The sequence below is a fragment of the Mya arenaria genome, chromosome 11 (assembly GCF_026914265.1).
Source record: "Mya arenaria isolate MELC-2E11 chromosome 11, ASM2691426v1".
In the NCBI taxonomy this organism is placed as follows: domain Eukaryota; kingdom Metazoa; phylum Mollusca; class Bivalvia; order Myida; family Myidae; genus Mya; species Mya arenaria.
This window is the reverse complement of record NC_069132.1, coordinates 4,365,623-4,392,851: the sequence shown is the minus strand read 5'-3', so window position 1 is coordinate 4,392,851 and position 27,229 is coordinate 4,365,623. Positions and strand designations below refer to the sequence as shown.

The 27,229-nt window shown below is 37.8% G+C and overlaps 2 protein-coding genes across 2 annotated transcripts; one reads left to right on the top strand and one right to left on the bottom strand.

Moving 5' to 3' along the window:
* Nucleotides 1-338: 338 nt before the first annotated feature.
* On the bottom strand, nucleotides 339-14,934 carry LOC128209553 (DNA replication licensing factor mcm5-like). The gene is made up of 15 exons (XM_052913627.1): nucleotides 14,741-14,934; nucleotides 8,711-8,837; nucleotides 8,381-8,509; nucleotides 7,966-8,138; nucleotides 7,101-7,256; nucleotides 6,396-6,477; nucleotides 5,799-6,055; nucleotides 5,084-5,264; nucleotides 4,625-4,765; nucleotides 4,159-4,335; nucleotides 3,587-3,702; nucleotides 3,171-3,299; nucleotides 2,483-2,625; nucleotides 1,428-1,555; nucleotides 339-1,006 (listed from the first exon to the last, which is right to left on the bottom strand). Exons 1-15 carry the CDS (start codon nucleotides 14,896-14,898, stop codon nucleotides 905-907), a joined length of 2,199 nt encoding a protein of 732 aa, XP_052769587.1. The 5' UTR covers nucleotides 14,899-14,934; the 3' UTR covers nucleotides 339-904.
* Nucleotides 14,935-14,982: 48 nt separating this feature from the next.
* On the top strand, nucleotides 14,983-26,971 carry LOC128209554 (uncharacterized). The gene is made up of 6 exons (XM_052913628.1): nucleotides 14,983-15,014; nucleotides 20,511-20,753; nucleotides 21,136-21,355; nucleotides 21,876-21,995; nucleotides 22,515-22,600; nucleotides 24,969-26,971. Exons 2-6 carry the CDS (start codon nucleotides 20,520-20,522, stop codon nucleotides 25,524-25,526), a joined length of 1,218 nt encoding a protein of 405 aa, XP_052769588.1. The 5' UTR covers nucleotides 14,983-15,014; nucleotides 20,511-20,519; the 3' UTR covers nucleotides 25,527-26,971.
* The last annotated feature ends 258 nt before the right edge of the window (nucleotides 26,972-27,229 follow it).

Below are 27,229 nucleotides of genomic sequence, written 5' to 3'. Positions count from 1 at the left end.
GCGATTTGTCAAGGACGCCACAGAAATCCATTTAGCCAGTAGAGCTTAAAACACACACAAGCTTAAACAGACCCCAGTTTCCATTAAGGATTAATATTAATTTAATTAAGTTCTTTACACGACGACAAGCCAGGGCTTAACGTCAACTTCTTTTCTTACAAAACCCCAGACGAGCTAGAAACAACTGACAATAGTTTTGTTCATTTGAATTTTATTTGATCAATGTAGAAATCGTCATGACAAAATAAGCGTGTGGAGAGCAAGTATATGCGCTGTAAAAATGCAATTTTATATAAATATACAAAGTAAACAGGTTCCAAAAGCCAATACAAACAAAACCCATTGGAAGAATTTATGAAAAATATTTGAACACATTATAGTCTTGAACACATTTTCTGTACAGTTGAACACACACGTGGTATCAGAACAGTTTCCCTCAAAATCTTGGCTATAACATTTGTATAATACAAGTATGTACACTGAGAACATTCATTTCCAGAGAATAAGTATAGAAGATATAACTGTCTTCATGAAACTTAATAACTGAATGCCCTGTTGGCAAATTATTTTATCACTTACATCTGCCTTTTTAAAAGTTCCTTTTTTGCTCAATTTTCCTATATCATACTACACTAGGTTTTTAAAAAAAATATTTTTATCAAATTTGGTGCCATTTTTTTTTTTTAAAGTTCACGATAATCCTGCCAATTGCAAAATAGGTTCCATGTTTGTGACAAAGGAACAAATCTTCATTATTAACTATCATAATTAACTATCATGTATATTGTGAGCTTCAGATGTGTTTTTTTCTAGCACTGTTGTATTGTCTTAGGCCTTCTCTACGAAGCTCCGGTCTAGTGCTTGTAGGCCTACTAGGGGCCTTAATCAGATTGCTGGGGTCCCCCTATTTCACCCTGTACAGCATCTTCCTCTGCATACGGTGCTGGAGCTCCCCTCTCCGCAGCATGAAGTGTATCACCTTCTGAATAGAACGTTCTGGATACTTCTGCAAAACCAATCATTGAATGGTCTTAATATTGCAAAATAATAGATGGTCACTGTACCTCACAGTCATTTCAGAACTTTTCAGGGCAAAATGATTCTATCAGGAGATTGATAATTGTGCGCAAAGTTCTTATGACGGCATTTGTTCAGTGGGACAACCATGCCAAAATGATTGTTACTGCAATGCTTTTCAACAATATGCAATTATTCATGACCTAAAACATCACTTACGTACCGCTATTGCATTTCATCTGGTGTCCTTGCAAAGATTTTATTTTATCTAGAATCCTGAACATTTTACCTGGAGAGAAGGAAGATGACACCTGTTAGAAAAGACACATGTACTTAACTCTTTATTTATCAAAGAACCAATCCCCAATATCTAAATAGAAGTTAATGCATGCTCGGGTCCCTGCACTGACCTGTTTAGAGAAGTCCTGAAGAACTGCATGCTCAGAGACCTGGGAACCAATCACAAAACGTCGTTTCAGCTGCTTCTCGATCCTAGACAGCATATCTTGGTCCTCCTCTGTCGTGAACCCCTCCACACCTACACATTGATAAGCCAGCTTACTTGATTAAGCCAACATGACATATAAATAATAAGATATGGTTGTCTAACATTATGCCCCCTTGTGCACCATGTCACAATAATTTGGACAATTGAAATAAAATATGCATGGACCAAAAGATGCCTATGATGCAGTGCAGGTTATGACCAATGTTCAATAAAGGAGGATAGTTTAAAAAAGGTGTATTACAGAGATCTACATGTTCAGTCTCTTCATGCCATACCATATGGGAAGAATGAAGAGGGCAAATCATTCTCGAGTTATCAATCAGATCAGGTTTTTGCATTCAATGTCATCTTGCCCTTGACCTTGGACTCAAAATCACTACAGTTCATCTACTGGAAACCTCCACATCAAATTTGAGGACCATTCAATGCAGGCATTGTTTTCACTTCGATTTTTTTTCACGCCAATTAATTGTGAACTTGCCTGACATTTGGAACTGATGACCCTAAACACCAACCGTGGTAAGCTACTGGGCAGTCCAATCTCAATGTTAAGTATGAAGATCATATATCAAGGCATTGTCCAGTTATTACTCAAGAAAAACTTCACATTCAAGGTGACTCAGACCTCGACTTTCGACCTCAAAATCATTTGGGGTCATCAACTGGTCACACCCACAACCTTCATGTCAAGTTTGTAGGTCATAGATGCAGACATTGTCAAGTTATTAATTGTCCTTGACCTGATCATTTCAAAATAAAGGTCATCTACTGGTCACACCAACCAAGTCAGCTTTGAAGATCATGTGTCTAGGTATTGTCTAATTACTGGGACAAATTTTTGGTTTAAAGTCACATTGACCTAATCAAAATGGATCATGTACTGGTTACAGCCAACCTCCTTAGCCGGAATACCTTCAATAAGCAAAACAAGTAACCAAATAAAACCAAGCAGCGTACCTGCAAGGTTTCCAGTCATGGCAGCATCCAGGGTTGAGACCTGAAACAGGCGTAGAGCTTCGTCCACTTCAGACTCTGTGGCAAATGGCTGAAGCTTCATCTTTGCCAACGACTCACTGATACGGATGATTGCCTCAAGTTGTCTGCATAGGACACATGGCATTTTTAATTTGACATCATATATTTATTAATTTTCATTTTAACATCATAAATGGGTTTTTTTCTTTGTTATTATATTATTCATGTGTCAGTGCACAATTATTCATTAAAAACAAAATGTTTACACTGCCTACTAAGCCTGTTTTTTGGCAGCATATAACAGGACCAACAACATAAAGTTGTCCAGTAAGCACAATCACTTCTAACCAATGCAATCAAGGTTCGATTCCTGGCCTTGGTGCTTGTGAGTTTGGATAGTGGTCACCAAGTCGGATGAATGGGTTTTCAATAGTTTCAACCACAACGCAAGACTCACTCTCACGCCAACGAAGAGTATCTAAGTTTAGTTAATTTAACTTCCTTAACAATCAGGGAAAAAATCAACAACATTTAAACAAACCACAACATTATTTTTGTTTGGCCTTTGGCATATCAGTAACTTCCTCTTAGTCTGCATCAACAAAAGACCTACGACTAGACGCTACCAGTATAAATATATATATATATACTACAGGGAAACAAAGGCTACCTGACAGTGATGGGAATGCTGACTTTCTTGCCCGTCTCTCGCTCATATTCCCCAGCAGAGTTGCGCATCAAGACGTAGCGATTCTTCAGCTTCTCAGCAGCTTCCGAAGACAGGCGGGGACCACATTTACTGAAGGGTGAGTACACAATATTCATTTGTCTACTTAATAACAGCACTATTAGCCAATATCGACAATTTTCAAACAAGGAGCACAAGACTCAGGATCAGAAATTAAGTCTAGCAAGTTATTGGCCATCACACTTATATTAAGTGGATCTTTGCAATTTCTTTTCTTAATATTAAATTTATTCAAATGAAAAGAACAGAAAGTTGTGGGATTTTTACACAACGAAAAAGTACAGCATAAACACAGTTTTATGCCACATATCAGTTGGTAGAAGACAAAAAGCCTGTACCCCCTGCAGTAGTTGATGTACTTCTTCAGGGTCAGGAGGTCAATTTCACCCTCTGCCTGTTCTTCGGTCATTTGAAGAGCATTCAGATGGACATTCATCACATGCTTGGCCAATCTCTGAAATAGCGTGTACAAATATTTTTCCACTTTTTTATGGCAGAGTATATACAGCATGAGGTCATCTGTGGTTATCATACAGCAGTTATCAAATTGGGCACAGGCCCAGACACGATATTAATATAGAATGCTCTGTTCTCTACAATATTGTTGAATTATGAAACTAGGTATATTTATTATTTTTAAACTTGTTTCTAAAAAATTGATGAAAGTGTCCATCAAACAAAAGGAAAAGGGTACAGCAGGGCGGATAAAATGCAACAGGGGGCCAAAAAAGGACACCAGGGCTCTACCCTCTGCTATTTAGGCCTAGCTGGAGCGTTGATATATATTCATGTTCAGGCTTGCGGGTTATAACCTAGGACAAGTATCTAGTGATAATGCTTGATCGAGAAAATCGTAATCTTATTTATGATATATGAAACAGAAATTGAAATGACAGGGTAACATACTTACTGTATCTCTGGCTTCATCATGCATATCCTTGACGATGAAGATCATGTCAAACCTGGAGAGGATTGTTGGCATAAAGTCAATATTCTCCTCCCCCTTGGTGTCATCCCAGCGGCCATACACACTATTTGCAGCTGCCAGCACCGAGCAGCGAGAATTCAAGGTTGTTGTGATGCCAGCCTGTAATATGCATCCCATGTCTAAGCAAATTGGTATAGCATGAATTGGTATAAAATGGTTGAAACATGATCAGGAGATCTACCTAAAGCTCATGAAATAGTTTTAAACACATAAAAAAATGCATTGTCTTCAGACAACAAATCACTTATGTAATTGATGCCTAGCCTATTAGAGAATTAACCCTAAGTTTAAGACTAGAAAATATAACTTTCTTTACAAGTCAGCAATGCCATATCTGTTGCTGAAGGATTATGAAGTCAGATAGGGCCATGGCCTAGAACTAAAGTACCTTGGCAATTGAGATGGTCTGTTGCTCCATGGCCTCGTGAATGGCGACACGGTCATCCTCCCTCATCTTGTCAAACTCGTCAATGCAGACGACACCTCCATCTGCCAGAACCATCGCCCCACCCTCCATCACAAAGTTACGCTGAAATAATCACATAACAATCCCAGTTTTGACAATGTTGTTAATTTGATAATTGTAGACTAGTACCAAATCATACTGGTGCAATGAATATGATAAACAATTAGGAAAAACTCAAGGTAAAATATTAACTGGCTTTGCTCAAAAGTTTAATTTTACAAAGCTTGTTAAATCAGCCATATCATAATGTAAGGATTTAAACTTGTTGAACCAAATATCTCTTTTAAATAACTAGTAATTACAAGTGATCATTGCACGAGTTACTGGAACTCTTAAACAATAACATTCGATGAATCATTTCAACTGATCATAAGCACTCACTGTCTGCGGGTCTCTATTGACAGAAGCAGTAAGACCAGCAGCACTGCTGCCCTTGCCGGAGGTGTAAACTGCGATGGGAGAGACACGCTCCACAAACTTCAACAGCTGGGACTTGGCAGTACCTGGGTCTCCTAACATCAACAAATTTACATCCCCACGACGTGTCAAACCATCAGGTAGTCTGGAACATACAAAATTTTAAATCTTTAATTCTGCATGGCTATTTCAGTAATATAGGGAAAATGCCTGATTAGGGAAATTAAAGCAAACTGCAAGTTTTTTTAAAGTTTCACCCTATCAAAACTATTTATAAATTGAGTTTTTGTTTTTCCATTTGGCAACTCTTCACAACCAGTGGTCTGCATCAAGTTCATTTCTTTGAAGAATTTTGATAGGGCACCACACAAGGAATATTCCAGTGAAGTTGCATCAAAATGGTCCAGGCAGTTTTGGAGGAGGTGGTATTTATAAGCAATTGTTAACGCAGAACACAGACTGATCACAATAGTCACCTAGAGCTCAAGTAAGCTAAACAGAAAAGTTTTAAACATTTTATCTAAATTTGTCCATTTCATGACTTATATTTATCTTAAAAAATGTAGATATTTTGACCACCTCATGTTCACATCATTTCATCACCCTTGGACCAAATGTAGGTCATATTTGGGACATTACATGAAGGAAAATGGGAATTATAAGATATCGGCCAAATTACCTTTTCCTAGAGCCACCAAACAGCAAGCAAGCAATAGCCCTCTTCATATCTAAGCTACCATAGATGGAGGGAGCAATGCTCTTGGCAATGGTGTCATAAACATTGGGAGTCTTGGCCAATCTCTGGAAGTCCTCCTCCTCAGTGGGTGTGATGGTGGTGCCTGTAGCGTGGCCTTTACCCTCTGTGTCCACCTGTATGCCCACTACCCTGAAGTACGGAGCCCTGATTCCAACATTCACCTTCTCCCTAGCACTGCCCTGAAACAATGAAACCGCAGTTGGGAAACCTTTTACCCTTGGTAGGGATTTCAAACAGTATGATAGGTTTTATGACTGCGCCCAAAATTTTTGATAGGTCATATCTTAAATCTCTACATTCTTAATTGTAATCAACACAAATTTGATGACACCTATACCAATAGACCACTCCATTATATTTTACCAGCCAAACTGTCCATTGATCTGTCATGATCGTCTAACAAAGAACATGAAATACAATGTTCACTATTATACAATGTTCACTATTTTATATTTTAAAATGGGAACCACCCAGAACAATACTTTACCAAATTTCACAAAGATTATCTGTCTGACAAACCTTAGTTGGGGCCATCTTTTTAATGGAGAAGATGCCAATGACAGACACCCTGTTACCCGGAACAGCCTTGTCACACATGTACCTGCAAATGATAGATTTTCAACTATGCACAAAACATGATTTTAAACATAAAAGTTGAAAAATGGGGAACATTTTATGACTACGCCCAAAACATGTTTTTAAACATTATAGTTGAAACAGTTAACAACTTTTTTGAGAGACTTAAAACTTCCACATTTCAGTGAAAATCTTCATATATTATTTTTTAGGAAATTCATACTACCAGTTTCAAATTCTGAATGATAGCTCTTTGAAAGAACACTGTATGGATGTTAGCATAGAACAAATAATTCAATTTTGAGCTGGGTTTGAGAGCAGCAACACTTACAGAAACCTGGTGACAAAAGACGCCCAATTTTTGTACAGGATTACCACAGCCTATTGGCTAGCAGGTCACTAGATAAAACTAGGTCACTAGATAAAACTATCTGTTTGAACCTCTGTTTATAAACATGTATGGAAAATCTCTCATACATGCTTATAAACAGGGGTTCAAACTGATAAAATGTCTGTCCTGAAAAATTGCTGAGTGTCAGCAGTGTCTTTAGCTTCAGAATCAGGCTTGTTAGTTATAATATTTAAATAATATGATGAACAAAGTATTCAAGCTTGATAAAGAAAATCTTAATTTAGATTACTGGTCACCTATCACAGAAGAGCTGCATGTGTCGTGGCATCTCCCCATTGGGCACTGACTCGGGAGCTTCCTGCAATTTCAACACCTGGAAATCTACACAGCGACACTTGTCCGGTACAATAAAGAACGGGTCAACTGGGCATTTGGGCCTCCCTGCCTGGTCACTGAAAATAGACATGGTTCCCTTGTGGAAAATCGGTTATGGTTATTAACAAGTCTTTTAAAAACTGACAATTTGTCGGTCTGGACCGATTTTTACTCTGCAAGACCGATTTCAGTAACAGAAAAAGGCTTAAAAAATGGTACACCAATTGTAATTTCTGTTTTTAATCTCGGTCAAAACCAGGGCTCAACCAAGTGAAATTCCAGAATTTCAAACTTTTAGAAGCCTACATTGTTTAAACGTTTTCAATTGTACAATAGATATTAGGTAGTACAATTCTGTATTAAAATAAAAATAGACATGCATATGATCATTAAGTGGCATCATGCACCATCAATGTGCGAAGATCTCCCTCTGCATTACTTTAGCACCATACCAATAGTACAAACTGATGCAATGACAGTGTTATTCGTCACATTATACCATGTGTTTGATATACTTAGCTGAAGGTGTAAAGAACATTAACATACAATCTACGGCTGTTGCTTATACAATTCTCAACGACAACAAATTATCTGAGGGCTTCGAGGAGAGAGCAATCAGGGTGACAGAATGAAATTGTTGTTTATTATTTATGTTATACAGTATAGCAAAAAACTATTGTCAAAACTAGAAATCTTGTTTTATTCTAAAAAGAATGCCAATGGTTCAGATTACCTGATCTGCGTGTCAAATACAAAAACACCTGCTAAGAGATAACAAAGGCTTACGTATTGCACTTTCGAGGCAAGCTGTAGCCCTCTAATCCTGGATTAATAGCAATGTTGTTGATAACGTTACGGCAGCTGCGACACTGGAGGGTCAGTGTGGTGGCTTTGGATTTGATGGCTGATGCTGCGATGACAATGCCAGGAATCTTCAGCAATTTTGACATCTGGTCAGACTGAAAATGATTGAAACATTGTTAACATTGATAATTTCATTCACCTTGTTGTATTTTTTACAAAGACTCAAATTAATGTTAACTAACTTTTTGTATCAAGATTAATAGGCCAATTTGGGTTTCAAGTCTCACTGCAGCACCAGAACATCAACATAATTATCCCTGAAAAATACTGAAAGTGGTTATTCAAAAACTGACTTCTTTTCTTGTCAATCATTTAAACCAAACAAAAAAGTAACTACCTTGAGCCCGCGGAGGTTGGTTGCATTTTCCTTAGATGTAAGCATGACCTGAATGTCCTGAACTTCCTCGTCTCCATCCGGTCTTGGCTTCGTAATCTCATCTGCCACCTCCTTTGCTGCATCCTCAAACTAATAAAAACTCATAAGACATTTGTCCAAACTCCTTATTTGTTTATCTAGTGTACAGCTAACATTTTTTTCCAAGACACAAATGCAAATTAATATTTTAAACTGTATCTCTTTAGATCAGCCCCAAAGGAATGATTGCAGAATGTATATTTTTATTACAAGAAACTAAAGAGTTTATTGAAGAGCCTAATATTTACTTACCAGTGGAAGATGTTGTGCTGGCAGCTTGTACAACTTTTCTGCTAGTGCCTCATCAAAGCTGGATACATCTTCGATCTCGACCTCCAGATAGTACTCTCCTAAATTGTAATGACGTTTCAGTTCATCCCTGCAAAATAACGACAGGAAATTAAAAACGAAAATATATGTCAATGCAAAAAATAACTGCATTATGATTAAATATTTTAATAACATGATATATATTTCATATCTTTTACCATCCTGATAAAAAAGATCTTTACAACATTTACATTTGTTTAATTCTGTGATAAAAAGGATCTCAATTTATTTGGTTTGAGGCCCAATTAAATGTTTATTAGAATTGCAACTTCATTCCTTCAGGGGACGCTGGGAAATTGGTGCTCTCAGTACTGATTAAACCCAGGAAAGTTGAATCCTGTGACACTAAATTGGTGCTTTACACAGAGCATGAAATTAGAAGGTGAACTTTAGCTGAAAACACAGATTCTGATGGTGATTACAGGGATCGAATTTAACGGTCGCTAACTCGCAAAATGCGAGTAAGAATCGAAAAATGCGAGTAGAAAATCCTGGCACTCGAATATTTTAGCGACCGCGAATAAAATCGTCGAATTCGCTCAAACTCTCCTTTGCGCTTTAAAAACTTCTTTCCGCAAGTTTACTGCATAAAAGATAATCACGTGACCCGGTATATGGACGCTTGTCGCTGCGTACAAATGTTACTATCGGATATTTAAGTAAGCGCCTCGAAGATAATCATGTGACCGTGTATGGACGCTTGTCGCTGTCCTCAAATGTTATTATCGGGTATTTAAGCAAGCGCCTAGGAGATAACTTTTTTTCGTCTGGTTTGTGATTCGCAACTGCCAAAAAAGAAGAGAAAATTAACCACGTTTTGTTACGCAAAAAGGCCTGGAAAGGTGAAAAGGCTGACAGCGACGCGGGGATTGACCGAGAAGCCCCCCAATAAAACCAAACCTAGCGAAAAGTCATGAATTGTCGGTACTTTGTCGCAAACCAAAAATTCTCGGTCCGATTCTACGGCATCTGTCAGAACCGTCAAAAAATAGGAAACGGAGTTGAACACCAAACTTTTGTATGCAACAACAGAGAATAATGGCAATGTTGAATTCAAAGTGTAGTGTGATGTTTGTAAAGAATTCGTCAGCGATAAAACATCAACTGTAGGCATTTCAGTATTTAATTTTTATTTACTAAGCAACAGTTTGCACCCTGCCCATATTACTTGCTAGATCCTCCATGCTTTGGTCACGTGTGCAACATACATTACCATCGAAAAATGTCAGTGTACATATATATTTTCAAGAGAAAAACATCTACTCTGTGTAGGATTCGAGCCTATGAACCCCTGCTTGCAAGTCTGGTCCTCTACCCAACTTGACTTACCAGGCACTTGGCTACTCAGTCGCATTGAATGGCTTAGAATAATGACTGTTACACTCCTCCCCACTTTACATTTTGAAAGTATAAACTTTGGTGGGGAGGAGTGTAGTCACTTACTACTAATGATTCAAGGCTTTTGAGTAACCAGGAGCTCAGTTAGCCCAGCTGGGTATATGATTTATTTATGTAAGAATTAAAAACAAAATGTAAACGTTTATAGTTTATTCTTATCTCAGTGCACTTTATAAGCAATGAACATAATGCTACAACAGAACTACTTGTTTATTTGGCAACTAACATGAAGTAAAACAGCCTTTAAATAAGTGCTAGTGGAACCCACCATTTTGCTAGTTGAAAAAAATGGCACTAGCAAAAACTTGCTAGTGGCAAAAAAAAGTTAAATTCGATCCCTGGATTAGGAATTGCCTACCTAGGGTTCTTTGGAGTTTGGGTCTTAAACTTTATATTTTGCTGATGGAAATGTAATGAAGTTGTGCATTTTATGAAACTTTATAATATTCTCAGAAGAATTCAAGTTAATTGGAGACAATTGGTTAAAAAATAAATAAGTTATAAGCTTTACGAAAACACCATCGTTCGTCAACCTTAATTAGAATATTAGTATTTTGGGGATTTTTTTTCTCTTAGAATTTTTGGTTGATATTTACATGCTAAGGCCACACCAAATTGATATTTCGTTCCGCAGATTTACCGCTCCTATTTTCAACATGTAAAAAACATTTATTTATTTTTTGTGCGCCCGCACCTCCATTTTGATTGCCAAGCAGATTTTTTTCAGGTAATAATTTTTTTCAGGTTATAATTTATTAAAAGGCTAAAAATAATCAAGTATTATTCATCTACGCTAGTTTTCGTGTTTTTGTAAAGGGAAGTTACCGATGCGTAGTGTTTTTATACTGTATATCGATCGGTTTAGCATGGGTTTCAATAATTTTCATCAAAATGGCGGCTTCCGGTATAAACAATGTGGCTCAAAGTTTGGAAATTAAATCTTATTTTTGACAATAAATATGTTTTGAGCATGCTTGAAGTCACTGTTGACCATCTTATGCACTAAAGGATCATTAATTAAAGCAATCATTATGCAATAAAGCATGTGTATCTGAGAATGGTAGCGATTATTTGCGTAATTAATAATTGACTGGTTTTGAATGGAAATCGGAATGATCAACTTAGTACTATTTTATTCAAGTCATAATACAAGGGACCAAAATTTTACCTCGTTACGACGATGCTGAAGATGACAGGTCAACTTATCTGGAACATGAGTCATTGTTTGGTCCAAATTGATGTATCAAGCTCATTTTTCATCAAATTCTGACAAAACATCATTTTTGAACAAATATCTTTTCACAAATAGCGATATAAGCACTGGTGTGGATATACCTTAACATAAACTAGAAATGTGTCCATAGGACACGGATGCCCCCACTTCGATTTTTTGTCACAGAAAATAAGCCATAATGATTATTCAGGATAATCTCAAGTCTTTTTTTTGCAAATAAAGGGCCGTAACTCCTAAATGACAAAAGCGATTTCCATGGCTATCGAACTTGATCAAGATATTATGGTCACAATCATGTATGTAAAGTTTGGTGAGGATTGGACACATACTTTTCAAGAATTAGATTGGAAACATATATTTTTGAAGTATTTTTGGCAAAAAAGGGCCGTAACTCCTAAATGACTAAAGCGATTTCCATGACTATCGAACTTGATCAAGATATTATGGTCACAAACATGTGTTTAAAGTTTGGTGAGGATTGGACAAACAGTTTTCAAGAATTAGATCGGAAACAATCTTCGGGACGTACGTACGTACAGACAGACAGACAGACAGACAGACAGACAGACGTACGTACGAACAAGGGCAACCCTATATGCCGCCACTTTGTGGGGGCATAATAAGCCTAAGTTTATCACCTTATATTTTGTTTTTATTTGCAGCATAATCCGGGATTGTAATGCACTTGTCAATTGTAACCACTGCCCTGCCTACCCCTCGCCCTCGTTCCAGGGGTATACCGGGGACAGCGGAGGCAACGGGCTGCGTTTTTACCTTTCAGGTGGCCCCACAGTGCCTAGTGAATGTGGTTTTGTCTTCATATTAAAAATAGTCAGTATTGGGCCTCACATAGGCATTCGGGGTTGCAGGGCCATTTGGCAGGGATTTTACCAGCAGTGTGTCCCAGCAGGTCAGGTATTTTACCTGGGTTTTGAGAGACCGGAAGTCAAAGTCCCCGCTATTCCGGACTTAGGGGAGGGGGGCATATACAATTGGCTGGTGCATAAAAACATCTAAATAACCAAAAAAAGTACTCTAAAAAATACCCTTGTTTTGTTTTTGTTTTAATTAGCACAAAAGTCATGTCATTGCATTTCCTGTGATGATAAAAACAAAATTTAGTCTATGTTATATGGAGTCTGATGTTTGATGATGCCTGTGTAAGTGATCATTTTTACAAATCCAAAATAAATCCTAAGTATGTCTAATTACAGTTCCATATGATGTTAAACTGATTCAGGTAGATTCATATTAGTCGTTTCAAACTTTTTACTAATAGCAGGGTTATACGACACGTAACGTAGAATACTTAATCGGACAAAAACATTGTCCTACTGTAGTACAATGCTATCATCATCATCCTCATTAAATCGCCAAGTAAGATATCAATTTTACCGAGTGCAAAAGTCAGAGGTGTCTTTAGATCATAAGACATAAATAAACTATTGTTCTATATACAGTACACTCAACGAGTTAGACCCACTTTCCATTAATAAAGAATATTGTCTTTAATTATAAACATTGAATCATTAAAGTATATCCACTAAGTTATTACATCATAAAGCAGCCGACTATTTACACGATTCTGGACCATGACCTCTGATGTCAAGCGCGTGATCAATACAATGTAGAATATACTATTTATTATTGGTGGTTAAAAATAGCTATGACGTTTCAAGGAATTTTCCACAGAAAACGAGGCAAGAAGGCCTTCAAAACCATGCGCTGTGAACTTGGAACGAGTGTTTGACCTCCTGATTTTCCGAAAATGTGTAACCAAGAATTTCTCGGAAGAAATATGTTTATCAGTCATTAGCAAAAACATGTTTATAAGATGCATGTGCAACTAGTGAAATACGACTGCATTCTTGTGGTAAGCTAACTTAATGCAAAACAGGCAGAGGAAAAAGAATAATAGCAATTTACTGGAGCCGTCGTAATCGGCTGAAAATTATAATAAAATAAATATAACTTTAGCGTAGATTCTTATCTAGTGTCCGCAGAGTTTCACGGAGTTAACCCCTCAGAGGAACGCCGAGTTCGTTATTCTTCGGTCGACTGATCACCCTCCGAGGGCCTTAAATTCGGGTTTAAATTCAAACTCCGAGGAACGCAGACAGTCAATAAAATCATTTTGTTGTCCGCTATAGCAAAAATCCGCGGAGGGAAACGGAAAGTGGGTCTAACTCGTTGAGTGTACTGTATAGCATTTGCATAACGCATTTCGCAAGAAGCATGGAGCCCGGCGTTCCATAGTAAACACATGCAATAGTTTAAGAGCTTGTAGTCTAAAATAATAGATGTGTTATACAGGATTCTTCCAATCCCTAATGTCTAAACGGGAATGTGCAAAAAACGGGGGTGTTTTAAAAATATTGAAATTGTTTTAAGTGAAGTATTTTATGGTTGAAATTGATCATAAAGAGTTATATTCATATTTTACCATGTAAGTGAAATGTTTTTTTGCACTAAACAAGCATTTAATGCATTAAAACAAGTTGTTTACCTTTCCAATAAAACGGAAGTTGACTAACACAGAAAACAATTATGCAAAGGGGAATAACTCGATACAATCGTAATAACTCGGCCTCCTCCGACAAAGCTTCGAGATTGACCTCGTCATACAATCGTAACAACTCGGCCATGGCCGAAATGTTCCGAGCGATTTAAAACTGTGCCCTGAAGCATTGCAGGTGCCCATCATATATATATCGTTATGTTTTGACAGAATGAAATGAAAAAAAGCCGTCAAACTCATAATTATAAGTTGGATATTTATTTTTTGTGTACGGAACTAATATAAAATAACATTATCTGGTAATATTTCTCGTTTTTATGATATTTTATAGACTCTATATGCTTTAACCCGGAATCCTGATCGGAACAACTACCCACTTTTGATACTAAACAATTTGTATACATGTGAAGGATTTGCCATATCAAAAATCTAAAAAAAAATCCGCCAACGTACAATTATTTAGACTAAAGAGCTTGAGGCCGTTTCGAAGGCCTCCGACCCCCTGATTTACCATGAAAACATAACATGGGCTTAGCGGCCAACAGAAGTCAATTTCAGAAGTTACGCCCCCCTTAACTGAAAAACCTGGATCCGCCACTGTCCTATGTCTGGATTTGCCTGTGAATTGCTGTCACTTCTATCGCATGACACTCATGGCATTCAAACACAATTTAAATCGTGATAGCGTCATGGCGGGGTCAAGCAAAAATGCAGCCAACGGGCGCGGGCAGATCTCGATAAACTCGCATAAAACAAACGATCAAAGGAAGTTGTCTGAAGTTGTGTAACAAAGATATCTCACCTGTAACGGTATGAAAACTGGCCTTCATGAAATTGTCGGATGAAATCCTTAAACCGCTTCTTTACTTGTACTCTGTTGATTTGATCGTCATTGTTTTGATCCTCAGAGCCGAAATTATCGCTGAAAAATATGCCCGGGTCGTCGAAGCCTGTATCCATCTTTGTTTTGTTCACGTGGTTTTGTTTGCGGCGGGAAGGTTTTCGCGGGAACTTCACTTCCGTATTACTCTTCAAAAAGGAGGTAACCGGTGTCTGTGTAAACAGTTGTTGCTAACGTAAGTAATTGGATTAATTTGGTGTTAAAATAGTCTTTTCGCGTACATTTATGCGAAAAAATGCAACATATACATACAATGATACACGTAGTTCATGTAGTTGATGCATGTAGTTGAACTTCAGTGCATAAGCAGGGATCGAATTTAACTTTTTTAACAAAAACAAAACAAGGGTATTTTTTAGAGTACTTTTTTTGGTTATTTAGATGTTTTTATGCACCAGCCAATTGTATATGCCCCCCTCCCCTAAGTCCGGAATAGCGGGGACTTTGACTTCCGGTCTCTCAAAACCCAGGTAAAATACCTGACCTGCTGGGACACACTGCTGGTAAAATCCCTGCCAAATGGCCCTGCAACCCCGAATGCCTATGTGAGGCCCAATACTGACTATTTTTAATATGAAGACAAAACCACATTCACTAGGCACTGTGGGGCCACCTGAAAGGTAAAAACGCAGCCCGTTGCCTCCGCTGTCCCCGGTATACCCCTGGAACGAGGGCGAGGGGTAGGCAGGGCAGTGGTTACAATTGACAAGTGCATTACAATCCCGGATTATGCTGCAAATAAAAACAAAATATAAGGTGATAAACTTAGGCTTATTATGCCCCCACAAAGTGGCGGCATATAGGGTTGCCCTTGTTCGTACGTACGTCTGTCTGTCTGTCTGTCTGTCTGTCTGTCTGTACGTACGTACGTCCCGAAGATTGTTTCCGATCTAATTCTTGAAAACTGTTTGTCCAATCCTCACCAAACTTTAAACACATGTTTGTGACCATAATATCTTGATCAAGTTCGATAGTCATGGAAATCGCTTTAGTCATTTAGGAGTTACGGCCCTTTTTTGCCAAAAATACTTCAAAAATATATGTTTCCAATCTAATTCTTGAAAAGTATGTGTCCAATCCTCACCAAACTTTACATACATGATTGTGACCATAATATCTTGATCAAGTTCGATAGCCATGGAAATCGCTTTTGTCATTTAGGAGTTACGGCCCTTTATTTGCAAAAAAAAGACTTGAGATTATCCTGAATAATCATTATGGCTTATTTTCTGTGACAAAAAATCGAAGTGGGGGCATCCGTGTCCTATGGACACATTTCTAGTTTATGTTAAGGTATATCCACACCAGTGCTTATATCGCTATTTGTGAAAAGATATTTGTTCAAAAATGATGTTTTGTCAGAATTTGATGAAAAATGAGCTTGATACATCAATTTGGACCAAACAATGACTCATGTTCCAGATAAGTTGACCTGTCATCTTCAGCATCGTCGTAACGAGGTAAAATTTTGGTCCCTTGTATTATGACTTGAATAAAATAGTACTAAGTTGATCATTCCGATTTCCATTCAAAACCAGTCAATTATTAATTACGCAAATAATCGCTACCATTCTCAGATACACATGCTTTATTGCATAATGATTGCTTTAATTAATGATCCTTTAGTGCATAAGATGGTCAACAGTGACTTCAAGCATGCTCAAAACATATTTATTGTCAAAAATAAGATTTAATTTCCAAACTTTGAGCCACATTGTTTATACCGGAAGCCGCCATTTTGATGAAAATTATTGAAACCCATGCTAAACCGATCGATATACAGTATAAAAACACTACGCATCGGTAACTTCCCTTTACAAAAACACGAAAACTAGCGTAGATGAATAATACTTGATTATTTTTAGCCTTTTAATAAATTATAACCTGAAAAAAATTATTACCTGAAAAAAATCTGCTTGGCAATCAAAATGGAGGTGCGGGCGCACAAAAAATAAATAAATGTTTTTTACATGTTGAAAATAGGAGCGGTAAATCTGCGGAACGAAATATCAATTTGGTGTGGCCTTAGCATGTAAATATCAACCAAAAATTCTAAGAGAAAAAAAATCCCCAAAATACTAATATTCTAATTAAGGTTGACGAACGATGGTGTTTTCGTAAAGCTTATAACTTATTTATTTTTTAACCAATTGTCTCCAATTAACTTGAATTCTTCTGAGAATATTATAAAGTTTCATAAAATGCACAACTTCATTACATTTCCATCAGCAAAATATAAAGTTTAAGACCCAAACTCCAAAGAACCCTAGGTAGGCAATTCCTAATCCAGGGATCGAATTTAACTTTTTTTTGCCACTAGCAAGTTTTTGCTAGTGCCATTTTTTTCAACTAGCAAAATGGTGGGTTCCACTAGCACTTATTTAAAGGCTGTTTTACTTCATGTTAGTTGCCAAATAAACAAGTAGTTCTGTTGTAGCATTATGTTCATTGCTTATAAAGTGCACTGAGATAAGAATAAACTATAAACGTTTACATTTTGTTTTTAATTCTTACATAAATAAATCATATACCCAGCTGGGCTAACTGAGCTCCTGGTTACTCAAAAGCCTTGAATCATTAGTAGTAAGTGACTACACTCCTCCCCACCAAAGTTTATACTTTCAAAATGTAAAGTGGGGAGGAGTGTAACAGTCATTATTCTAAGCCATTCAATGCGACTGAGTAGCCAAGTGCCTGGTAAGTCAAGTTGGGTAGAGGACCAGACTTGCAAGCAGGGGTTCATAGGCTCGAATCCTACACAGAGTAGATGTTTTTCTCTTGAAAATATATATGTACACTGACATTTTTCGATGGTAATGTATGTTGCACACGTGACCAAAGCATGGAGGATCTAGCAAGTAATATGGGCAGGGTGCAAACTGTTGCTTAGTAAATAAAAATTAAATACTGAAATGCCTACAGTTGATGTTTTATCGCTGACGAATTCTTTACAAACATCACACTACACTTTGAATTCAACATTGCCATTATTCTCTGTTGTTGCATACAAAAGTTTGGTGTTCAACTCCGTTTCCTATTTTTTGACGGTTCTGACAGATGCCGTAGAAACGGACCGAGAATTTTTGGTTTGCGACAAAGTACCGACAATTCATGACTTTTCGCTAGGTTTGGTTTTATTGGGGGGCTTCTCGGTCAATCCCCGCGTCGCTGTCAGCCTTTTCACCTTTCCAGGCCTTTTTGCGTAACAAAACGTGGTTAATTTTCTCTTCTTTTTTGGCAGTAAACTTGCTGAAAGAAGTTTTTAAAGCGCAAAGGAGAGTTTGAGCGAATTCGACGATTTTATTCGCGGTCGCTAAAATATTCAGTGCCAGGATTTTCTACTCGCATTTTTCGATTCTTACTCGCATTTTGCGAGTTAGCGACCGTTAAATTCGATCCCTGATAAGCAATTTCTGCTTCTGCTCTCCATTCTGTTCTATATATTCTTGAAGTTCTAACTTCTACTTTGCCTTTGGATACTGTTCTTGATGATTTTTTTTCTGATGTATTTCACTATTTTGCATTTTGACTTCATCTTTTTTCATCTCCTTATTAATATTCATATTCATTTATCACGCCTCCAACATAAATGACGCATCATTGGTCAAGGACTGGTCACCGCACGGTGATCCCATATTTTTCTATATTGGGTCACCAAATTTATATCGTACCAAAATGGCATCTATTTTCTGATTCTGGTGAATATTCTGATAAATAAATGAAACATTTGAACAGATAACAGGTTGTTGACATGATATATATATGTTACGGGGTTAGTAGGTGATCCGATATGGGATGTACCACAGGGGCAGGGTGTATTGTTTTGACACAATCCTTTTACCATGCCCCTCCCCCTTCGATTTTTTTTTTATTAACTGTTACTAATGATAACTATAAAAAAAATAATTGTTCTTTTATCTTTGAAACCTAAGAGAAACCATTTATCTATCACGATACCTGTAAAATTGACGAAACCTAAACATGTTTGCAGGGTTTCTCACCAGAATATGTTCAGAATATGTTCAAAACCTTGTAGCTTTTAAGACACAATTTTAATCTCAGATAATGAAAGCTGTGTAGATGTGCTATCAGTAAGAACTAAATATGGGAAGAACTCTTCCCGCTTTGTGGCCAGTCAGGTATTGAACAGCCTCCCGAAGGAAATAAATTGCTCAAAAAACTACCTGGAATTTGTAAGGCTGATCTGCACCTGGACTGGTGCTTCTTACCTTAGGTGCAAATAATCTTTTATAACTTAAAATGAGAAGAAATTGAGAATTATTAGGTGTTTCACTGAGTATCTTTTATCATTTGTCTACACAGAAAAGGTGTTTTGTTTCCATTGGGATAGCCTACATCCACTGGACAAGATGTGGCATTTAAATACCAGAAAAGATTTCAGCAGGCATTTTGAATATGAATAAAAATTATCAAATTGAATAACAAGGACTAATCTCTGTTTATGACTGTTTCAAATTTACATATTATTAACATCTGTCCAACACATACATCTATTTGTGTGTGTTTTTGTGGCAGGTGATTATTAAGGTGTTACAATTTGGCATTTTCAATTAACATTCTTACACAGTGGTAGGTGCTGATATTGTCAGGACGGTGGCCGTGCAGAAATTTGGATGGTTACCTGTAGGTAGGGATTGATCTATGCATAGGAGAAACCATGCCTTTGTACAGTACTGTTTCTGATAATATCAGCAAAATCTAGTAGTATTTAAATTACATGATAAATTAAGTACCTCCTCTTAGCAATACTTTCCAAAGATAATTCCTAGCAAAGTAAATTAATTATAATATTTCAACCAACTTCACATCACCCTGCTGTAATCCCATGTACATAATGCTACTTACAATTTTGCCTTTTTAAATGTATACGATCATCCTTAATTTATACTCTTGAAAAAACTTACATTTTACAGAGGTATGTCAAATAGGTCGTACAGCCAGGAATACTACCGGTTGTTGATGTTACCACTGTATACAGTGCTCTAATCCATCTTACTTCTTGTAATTGAATGAATATATTAAGAAACAGCCTTTTTAAATACTTGTTCCAATATTGTACCTATTTAAAACTAGATGCTTTTATTTTCTAGGTCACCAGCTTTTAGTTATGTTTTGTATATTTCTTATTATATATATATATATATAAAAAAGAAGATTGTTGTATCTCGTATCTTGAAGCAGTTAGAGAGATTTTTGGTGAATTTTTCAACTATTTTCTTTTTGAATGGAGTCTTTATATATTTTTGCTTTTATTTGTCACTTTTATTCAATCAGTGATAAATAACTTGTTTTGTTGATTGCTGGCACCATACCACTAATTATCTTAAACAGGAAGACCAACTTTGCCTGTTTTGGGTGATCTTGGAGACTGTCTAAATCTAGTTTCATGTTTGTACTTAGCATTCCTGTGACACAACCATCATCCCATGAGGAATAGTACTTTGCATTGTGCTCTTAGCCAGGCAAACTAAATCAGAAATGAAACTTCTACATACATATGTTGCAGGTCTACCTTAAAGCAGACCAATGTCACATAACAATAAAATAGCCGTCTTTTGCACGTCGATGAAGTTGCATTAAAAATAATAGACATGTCCGTGCTCTAACTGGAGATGCTTTTGTCCAATCCTAAACTACATTTTTGTTGCAGGCTTGAGCCATGGAAGGAGAGACTGCCATAGAAAAGTCTGTGAGGGAATTTGTGTTTGCCAAAATTCAAGAGCAAGTTTGGTTGGATGTTGCAAAGAGCAACACAATATGTGTCCAATCACGCGCCAGACAGGGTTCCACTGCTCTTGCCATGTTTTGGCTGAGAGTTTTAAGACACAAGAACAATTACCCGATGCCCAAATACCCTTACAAGGAGGTTTATGATAAACAAGGCACAAACAAGGTAACATGTCATTGCACTTGGGTGTACATGTATTTCAACATTTGTACAAAGATTTCTGATACATTGATGACTTAAATGGCATAAAGCATGATATGCAATTACTAAATGTAATACATTATCAAGCTCCATAACATTCAATGATGACATTGTTGGAATTGAAATTAAAGGTAAAAAATATCAATGAAATGAATAGAAAATAATTACCCTTTTTGAAAACTCTTGTAGAAATCCATGAAATGTTCTCATACAGCTCAGGCATAATAAAACAAATAATTATGTAAAACTTGGAGCTGGTTGCTTGGAAAAAAAACACACAAAAATGCTGTAAACTTTTATTTTTAAACTTTATTTACATCATGTATGATGATATCCCTCTTTTCAGGTGATTCTGAAAGTTGACAGTATAAAAATAACAACCCTGATGCGATGTGGCACCCTGATAATGCAGGGCTCTTGGGTTTTAGAGTGGTTCCTAAACACTTTCCCCACAATCATTGAGGCGTATGATGCCCCAGAGCGTGTTCGGTCCGAGCCCTCCACAGTCTACAAGCAGTACACAGAGAGCTGGAAAACTCTGCAGGAGAGTGATGCACTACGCAAAGGTAAGTTCTGAGGTGTGTTTTGTTTTAGTTGCCTTTTACCGTACATGTTTTCCATATCCAGAATTTTGACATGAGTGTATCTGAATCACAGGTGAGATATTGAGGGTGAAAATAAACGTTGATAACAGTACTTATTCACTGACTTTTACAGACTGCTTGGCGTATGATCAGATCTTAGTAATAAGAAGTTAAGCTGTTGAAGTCTGTTTCAAAGAATAAGATAAAGGACAACTTCTAGAGGTAGTAAAATTAAAAAGTAAACATAATTGCGTATAATATTTCATGTTTTTATGAGTAAGTATACAAATAGATAGATTTGATAATATGTTCTGTCCATAAAAATTCACTCAGTTCATCATGAATGTTTGAATTATTTTGAGACAGTTTTGCTTACATTTTAAAAAAGATTTTGTTATGACAGATATTTGTTTCAACACTAGCCATCTGATTTAGGTTAAAATCATTCAAGTCTGCAGGACTTGTGTTATTGTACGATGATACAGTTCAGATTTTTTTACAGCTGAAACAGACAGAGAGGAGAGAATTAGAGAAGATCGCTCCCTGGAGATCTTGGAGGACAGAGAAAATATCATTCAGACTGATACAGCCAAAGCTTATGATAGAATGAAGGAAGACAAAGGTATTATGTGGCACTTGTTGACATGATGAGTAAATCATTTAGCATCAAATACGAAATGGTTAATGAATTGTACTGCTGAGACTTGATGGAGAGATTTGTGTTGGTTTCACTTATTTCTTTTAGCTTGATTATAATGGAAGCAGATTCAGTAAAAATACCAGCAGTGAGATGAACATGTTATTTTACCAAAACGCTTAAAAAAACACGCATCAAATATAAATCCTTGGTAAAAATTGATCTTATGTATTGGAAGCTGAATATACTAGTATACTATAAACAATAGGAAACACAAAGGAAGTTTCCAACCTTGCTAAATCATACTTAAAGACCTTAGTTTTTCAGACCCAAGTAGGTGAGCAATAATTTTCATTAAATGGGTTTTATAAAATAGCAAAAATTATCAGGTTACTTAAAGATGGGAAAGTTGCCAGGTGAGCGACAACTGGTTCAAGCAATAGTCTTTAAGTTATAAGAGTCTCTATGTAGTGAAAATAATACAACATTATGTGACTGTTGTAGAGACTCGTATAAAGAAGCTGCGACAGGCTGTAGAGGCGGCAGCAGAGGAGTCCCGAGAGGAATTGGAACTGATGACCCTTAATGTGGTATGTTATCCCGCCAGAATGTAATACTGACATGTGGTATGTTACCCCGCCACATTGTAATACTGACATGTGGTACGTTACCCCGCCACATTGTAATACTGACATGTGGTACGTTACACCGCCACATTGTAATACTGACATGTGGTACGTTACACCGCCACATTGTAATACTGACATGTGGTACATTACCCCGCCACATTGTAATACTGACATGTGGTACGTTATCCCGCCACATTGTAACACTGACATGTGGTACGTTACCCCGCCACATTGTAACACTGACATGTGGTACGTTACACCGCCACATTGTAACACTGACATGTGGTACGTTACCCCGACACATCGTAACACTGACATGTGGTACGTTACCCCGCCACATCGTAATACTGACATGTGGTACGTTACACCGCCACATCGTAATACTGACATGTGGTACGTTACACCGCCACATTGTAATACTGACATGTGCGCCACATTGTAATACTGACATGTGGTACGTTACCCCAACACATTGTAATACTGACATGTGGTACGTTACCCCGATGTGGCGTTACCCCGCCACATCGTGACACTGACGTGTGGTACGTTACCCCGCCACATTGTGACACTGACGTGTGGTACGTTACCCCGCCACATCGTGACACTGACGTGTGGTACGTTACCCCGCCACATCGTGACACTGACGTGTGGTACGTTACCCCGCCACATCGTGACACTGACGTGTGGTAAGTTACACCGCCACATCGTGACACTGACGTGTGGTACGTTACACCGCCACATCGTAATACTGACATGTGGTACGTTACACCGCCACATCGTAATACTGACATGTGCGCCACATTGTAATACTGACATGTGGTACGTTACGTTACCCCGCCACATCGTGACACTGACGTGTGGTACGTTACCCCGCCACATCGTGACACTGACGTGTGGTACATTACCCCGCCACATCGTGACACTGACGTGTGGTACGTTACCCCGCCACATTGTAATACTGACATGTAGCATGTTTTTCCGCCACATCGTGACACTGACGTGTGGTACGTTACCCCAACACATTGTAATACTGACATGTGGTACGTTACCCCGATGTGGCGTTACCCCGCCACATCGTGACACTGACGTGTGGTACGTTACCCCGCCACATTGTGACACTGACGTGTGGTACGTTACCCCGCCACATCGTGACACTGACGTGTGGTACGTTACCCCGCCACATCGTGACACTGACGTGTGGTACGTTACCCCGCCACATCGTGACACTGACGTGTGGTAAGTTACACCGCCACATCGTGACACTGACGTGTGGTACGTTACACCGCCACATCGTAATACTGACATGTGGTACGTTACACCGCCACATCGTAATACTGACATGTGCGCCACATTGTAATACTGACATGTGGTACGTTACGTTACCCCGCCACATCGTGACACTGACGTGTGGTACGTTACCCCGCCACATCGTGACACTGACGTGTGGTACGTTACCCCGCCACATCGTGACACTGACGTGTGGTACGTTACCCCGCCACATTGTAATACTGACATGTAGCATGTTTTTCCGCCACATCGTGACACTGACGTGTGGTACGTTACCCCGCCACATCGTGACACTGACATGTGGTACGTTACACCGCCACATCGTGACACTGACATGTGGTACGTTACACCGCCACATCGTAATACTGACATGTGGTACGTTACACCGCCACATTGTAATACTGACATGTGCGCCACATTGTAATACTGACGTGTGGTACGTTACCCCGCCACATCGTGACACTGACGTGTGGTACGTTACCCCGCCACATCGTGACACTGACGTGTGGTACGTTACCCCGCCACATCGTGACACTGACGTGTGGTACGTTACCCCGCCACATCGTGACACTGACGTGTGGTACGTTACCCCGCCACATTGTAATACTGACATGTAGCATGTTTTTCCTCCTTTTGTCATATTGACTTGTGGTGCAATTTCCTGCCCCTTTGTTTATATTAACAAGTGGTTCGTTATCCGTAATATTGACATGTGGTACTTAATCATTGACATGTCATACTGCCTCCTTTGTGATATTGAAAATAGTGTGGGGAACTGGTAGAGTTTCCTGATGCCCGACTTGCCAATAGTGAGTGGACTTCTGTAGTCTACAAAATCATTGTTTCATGTCAAATGGCTTTACTTGCCTATGACTTGAGATTGGGAAAAAAAGCCTTTCATCAAATACTGCTAACTGCTGCTTAAACCAGTAATACATCATACTCCCAGTGAAATTCCTTCGGTATAAATAAACTGTTATTTAGAAAGAGTATGTTTTTTTTGTGTGCAGTCTGACAACTACCTTATGATATTTTGTTTCAGTGGCCAGTCGATGTTTTGGAGAGCCAGCTGAGGAAATTGCAGACATGCTGTGTTCGTGACGGCTCCACATACATCTACCGACTCTGGCGGTCCCTTCTGCACAACTGGCTTGCTGATCCTGATAGGAAGGTGTACATTGTCACCCCCTTTCTGGATGCCACCCGCCTCACCGACATCTGCAACATTGTCATACAGCACAGAATTGAGGCCAACCTAGACTCCATTTACGTCCGGCAAAAGTGTGATGAGAATGGTTTTGGTACCATTCAACAGGTTAAGAAACAGACATTGGATAAATATGATGCCAAAGAGCAGATGTACATTGAGTACAAGATCTTTTCAGCAATGATTTATCCTTTCAAAAGATTCCATGCCAAATTCATTGGATGTATGAAAGGAAATGAGGCAGAGGTCCTGAGTACCAGTGCCAATTTCCACGGTGATCACTTTGACTACAGCAACATGGAAACTGTCCATTACCAAAAAATGTCAGATGTGGAATTTATTTCCAAATTTCTTGGTCCTATCAATGCCTCTGTACATGACATTGATTTATGAATCAGGGTACACTCTCTTTGAGTTAAAGAATATTTGAGTGATGGAATAAATAGTATGGTTGACTTTTCTTTGAAAGCATGGTTTTGTAGCATTTGTTAAAATAAGATTTTCATAGCAGTCTAGACAATAGCTAGCATTTTGCATTGCTGGTATTATCTCTGCATAACAGAATTTTTGGTAGTATTACTAGTATAGCATTTATTTAACTTGTGATGCTTTTGTTTGAAACTTATGAGTATTCCATTTCCTACATATGCCGATGCTGTGTTGACTCTGAGTAAAAATTAATCCATTAATCTACTACCAAAGAAGTTATTGAAAAAAGGTTTTAAACCTCTTAAACTAAGTTTATAAAAACATGTGTGATTTACTTACATTTTATAGAAATCATTCAAAATGTGGTTGTTATAGTTTAAAGACCCTTGTGATCATAAAAATATATTGAAAGTCAATGTTGTTTTGTTTGACAGACATACATGTAATGTCTTGATCTTGTTTTAAGTTAAATGTTCATCAGGTGTAGAGTTAACTTATGACATTTCTTATATATTTAATTTAAACATGTATCATTCAACAGTTACCAGGGTATGTTATTTTAATGAATCATTCCTGCCGACTTCATTAGCTGGTCTGTTTCTTAGTCCTGTCTGTAACTTTGTCATGCACAGTGTGATTTTGAAATTACCTGGCTCAGATGTTAGGCACACATAGGCGATGCGTTGCATGCAAGTCCCACGTCCCTACCCAGAAGGTCAAGGTCACACTTGACACACAGGTTAATCATTATTTATGGAATGCCACATGTATGCACATAGAGAGTAGGTGGTCGTGTCCAGGCTGTAATTTTGCCTTACAGAGGGGGAATTTGGCAATTTGATAGATCCACATCCTTAACTGGAAGGTCAAGGTCACAATTAGTTGTTTATCATCATGGAATACTGCACACAGAGTATAAGTGGTCATTTACAGGCTGAACCTTTGTCATGCAAGGGGTGATTGTGAAATATTAGCATTACACAGATGTTCAGCACACTACTGAAGGCGACATGTTTGGTGCATGAAGTAGGTCCTTATCTCTGGATGTGTCTCATGCAAGTCCAAGGTCCCTACCTCTTGAAGTCAACAGAAATGGAGTACTGAATATATGCTTAAAGTTAAGTAAGCTTTTCCTGAAAGTTTGCATATTCAATTCATCTGTCTGGCACAATAGGGGCATTCTTCACTTAACTTAGAGACAGCTCTTTTTTTCTTAAACCGTTCAGTATACCATATCATGTATTATTTTACGCTATATTCAAATTTGAGTTTGACATGTATCTTAGGACAAGTTGTCAGTATTATATAAAACATTTATTATTATGAATTTACTAGTTGTAGGTTAAGATTTTCCGGTATACATTGTAGTCAGTCTCACTGTGATATTTGTTTTGTTATTGATGTAATTATAGAAAATAAAAACAAAAACATGAAGATATTATTGTTAATATGTACATAACAAAAATGGATACAATTTACTAGAGTTTTTCATGAGAAACTTGGCACACTTGTTGCCAATGACAACATGCATATGCATTAGGAAGGCCCTAAACTGGCTTTTATAACTATTGAATATAAAAAGGATGAACTGAAAATTACATGCAGGACTCTTGTTTATCACGGGATTTTTCTAAATACAAAGTTGTATTTTTAAGAGGTTAGTACTT

Coding starts and splice junctions, on each gene's coding strand:
- LOC128209554 (XM_052913628.1), top strand. CDS start 20,520: ATGGAAGGAGAGACTGCCATAGAAAAGTCTGTGAGGGAATTTGTGTTT. Junction 20,754..21,135: donor ATAAACAAGGCACAAACAAG/GTAACATGTCAT, acceptor CCCTCTTTTCAG/GTGATTCTGAAAGTTGACAG. Junction 21,356..21,875: donor GAGTGATGCACTACGCAAAG/GTAAGTTCTGAG, acceptor ATTTTTTTACAG/CTGAAACAGACAGAGAGGAG.
- LOC128209553 (XM_052913627.1), bottom strand. CDS start 14,898: ATGGATACAGGCTTCGACGACCCGGGCATATTTTTCAGCGATAATTTC. Junction 7,257..7,965: donor TTGCCTCGAAAGTGCAATAC/GTAAGCCTTTGT, acceptor GTCTATTTTCAG/TGACCAGGCAGGGAGGCCCA. Junction 6,478..7,100: donor ATGCAGCTCTTCTGTGATAG/GTGACCAGTAAT, acceptor TATCATTTGCAG/GTACATGTGTGACAAGGCTG.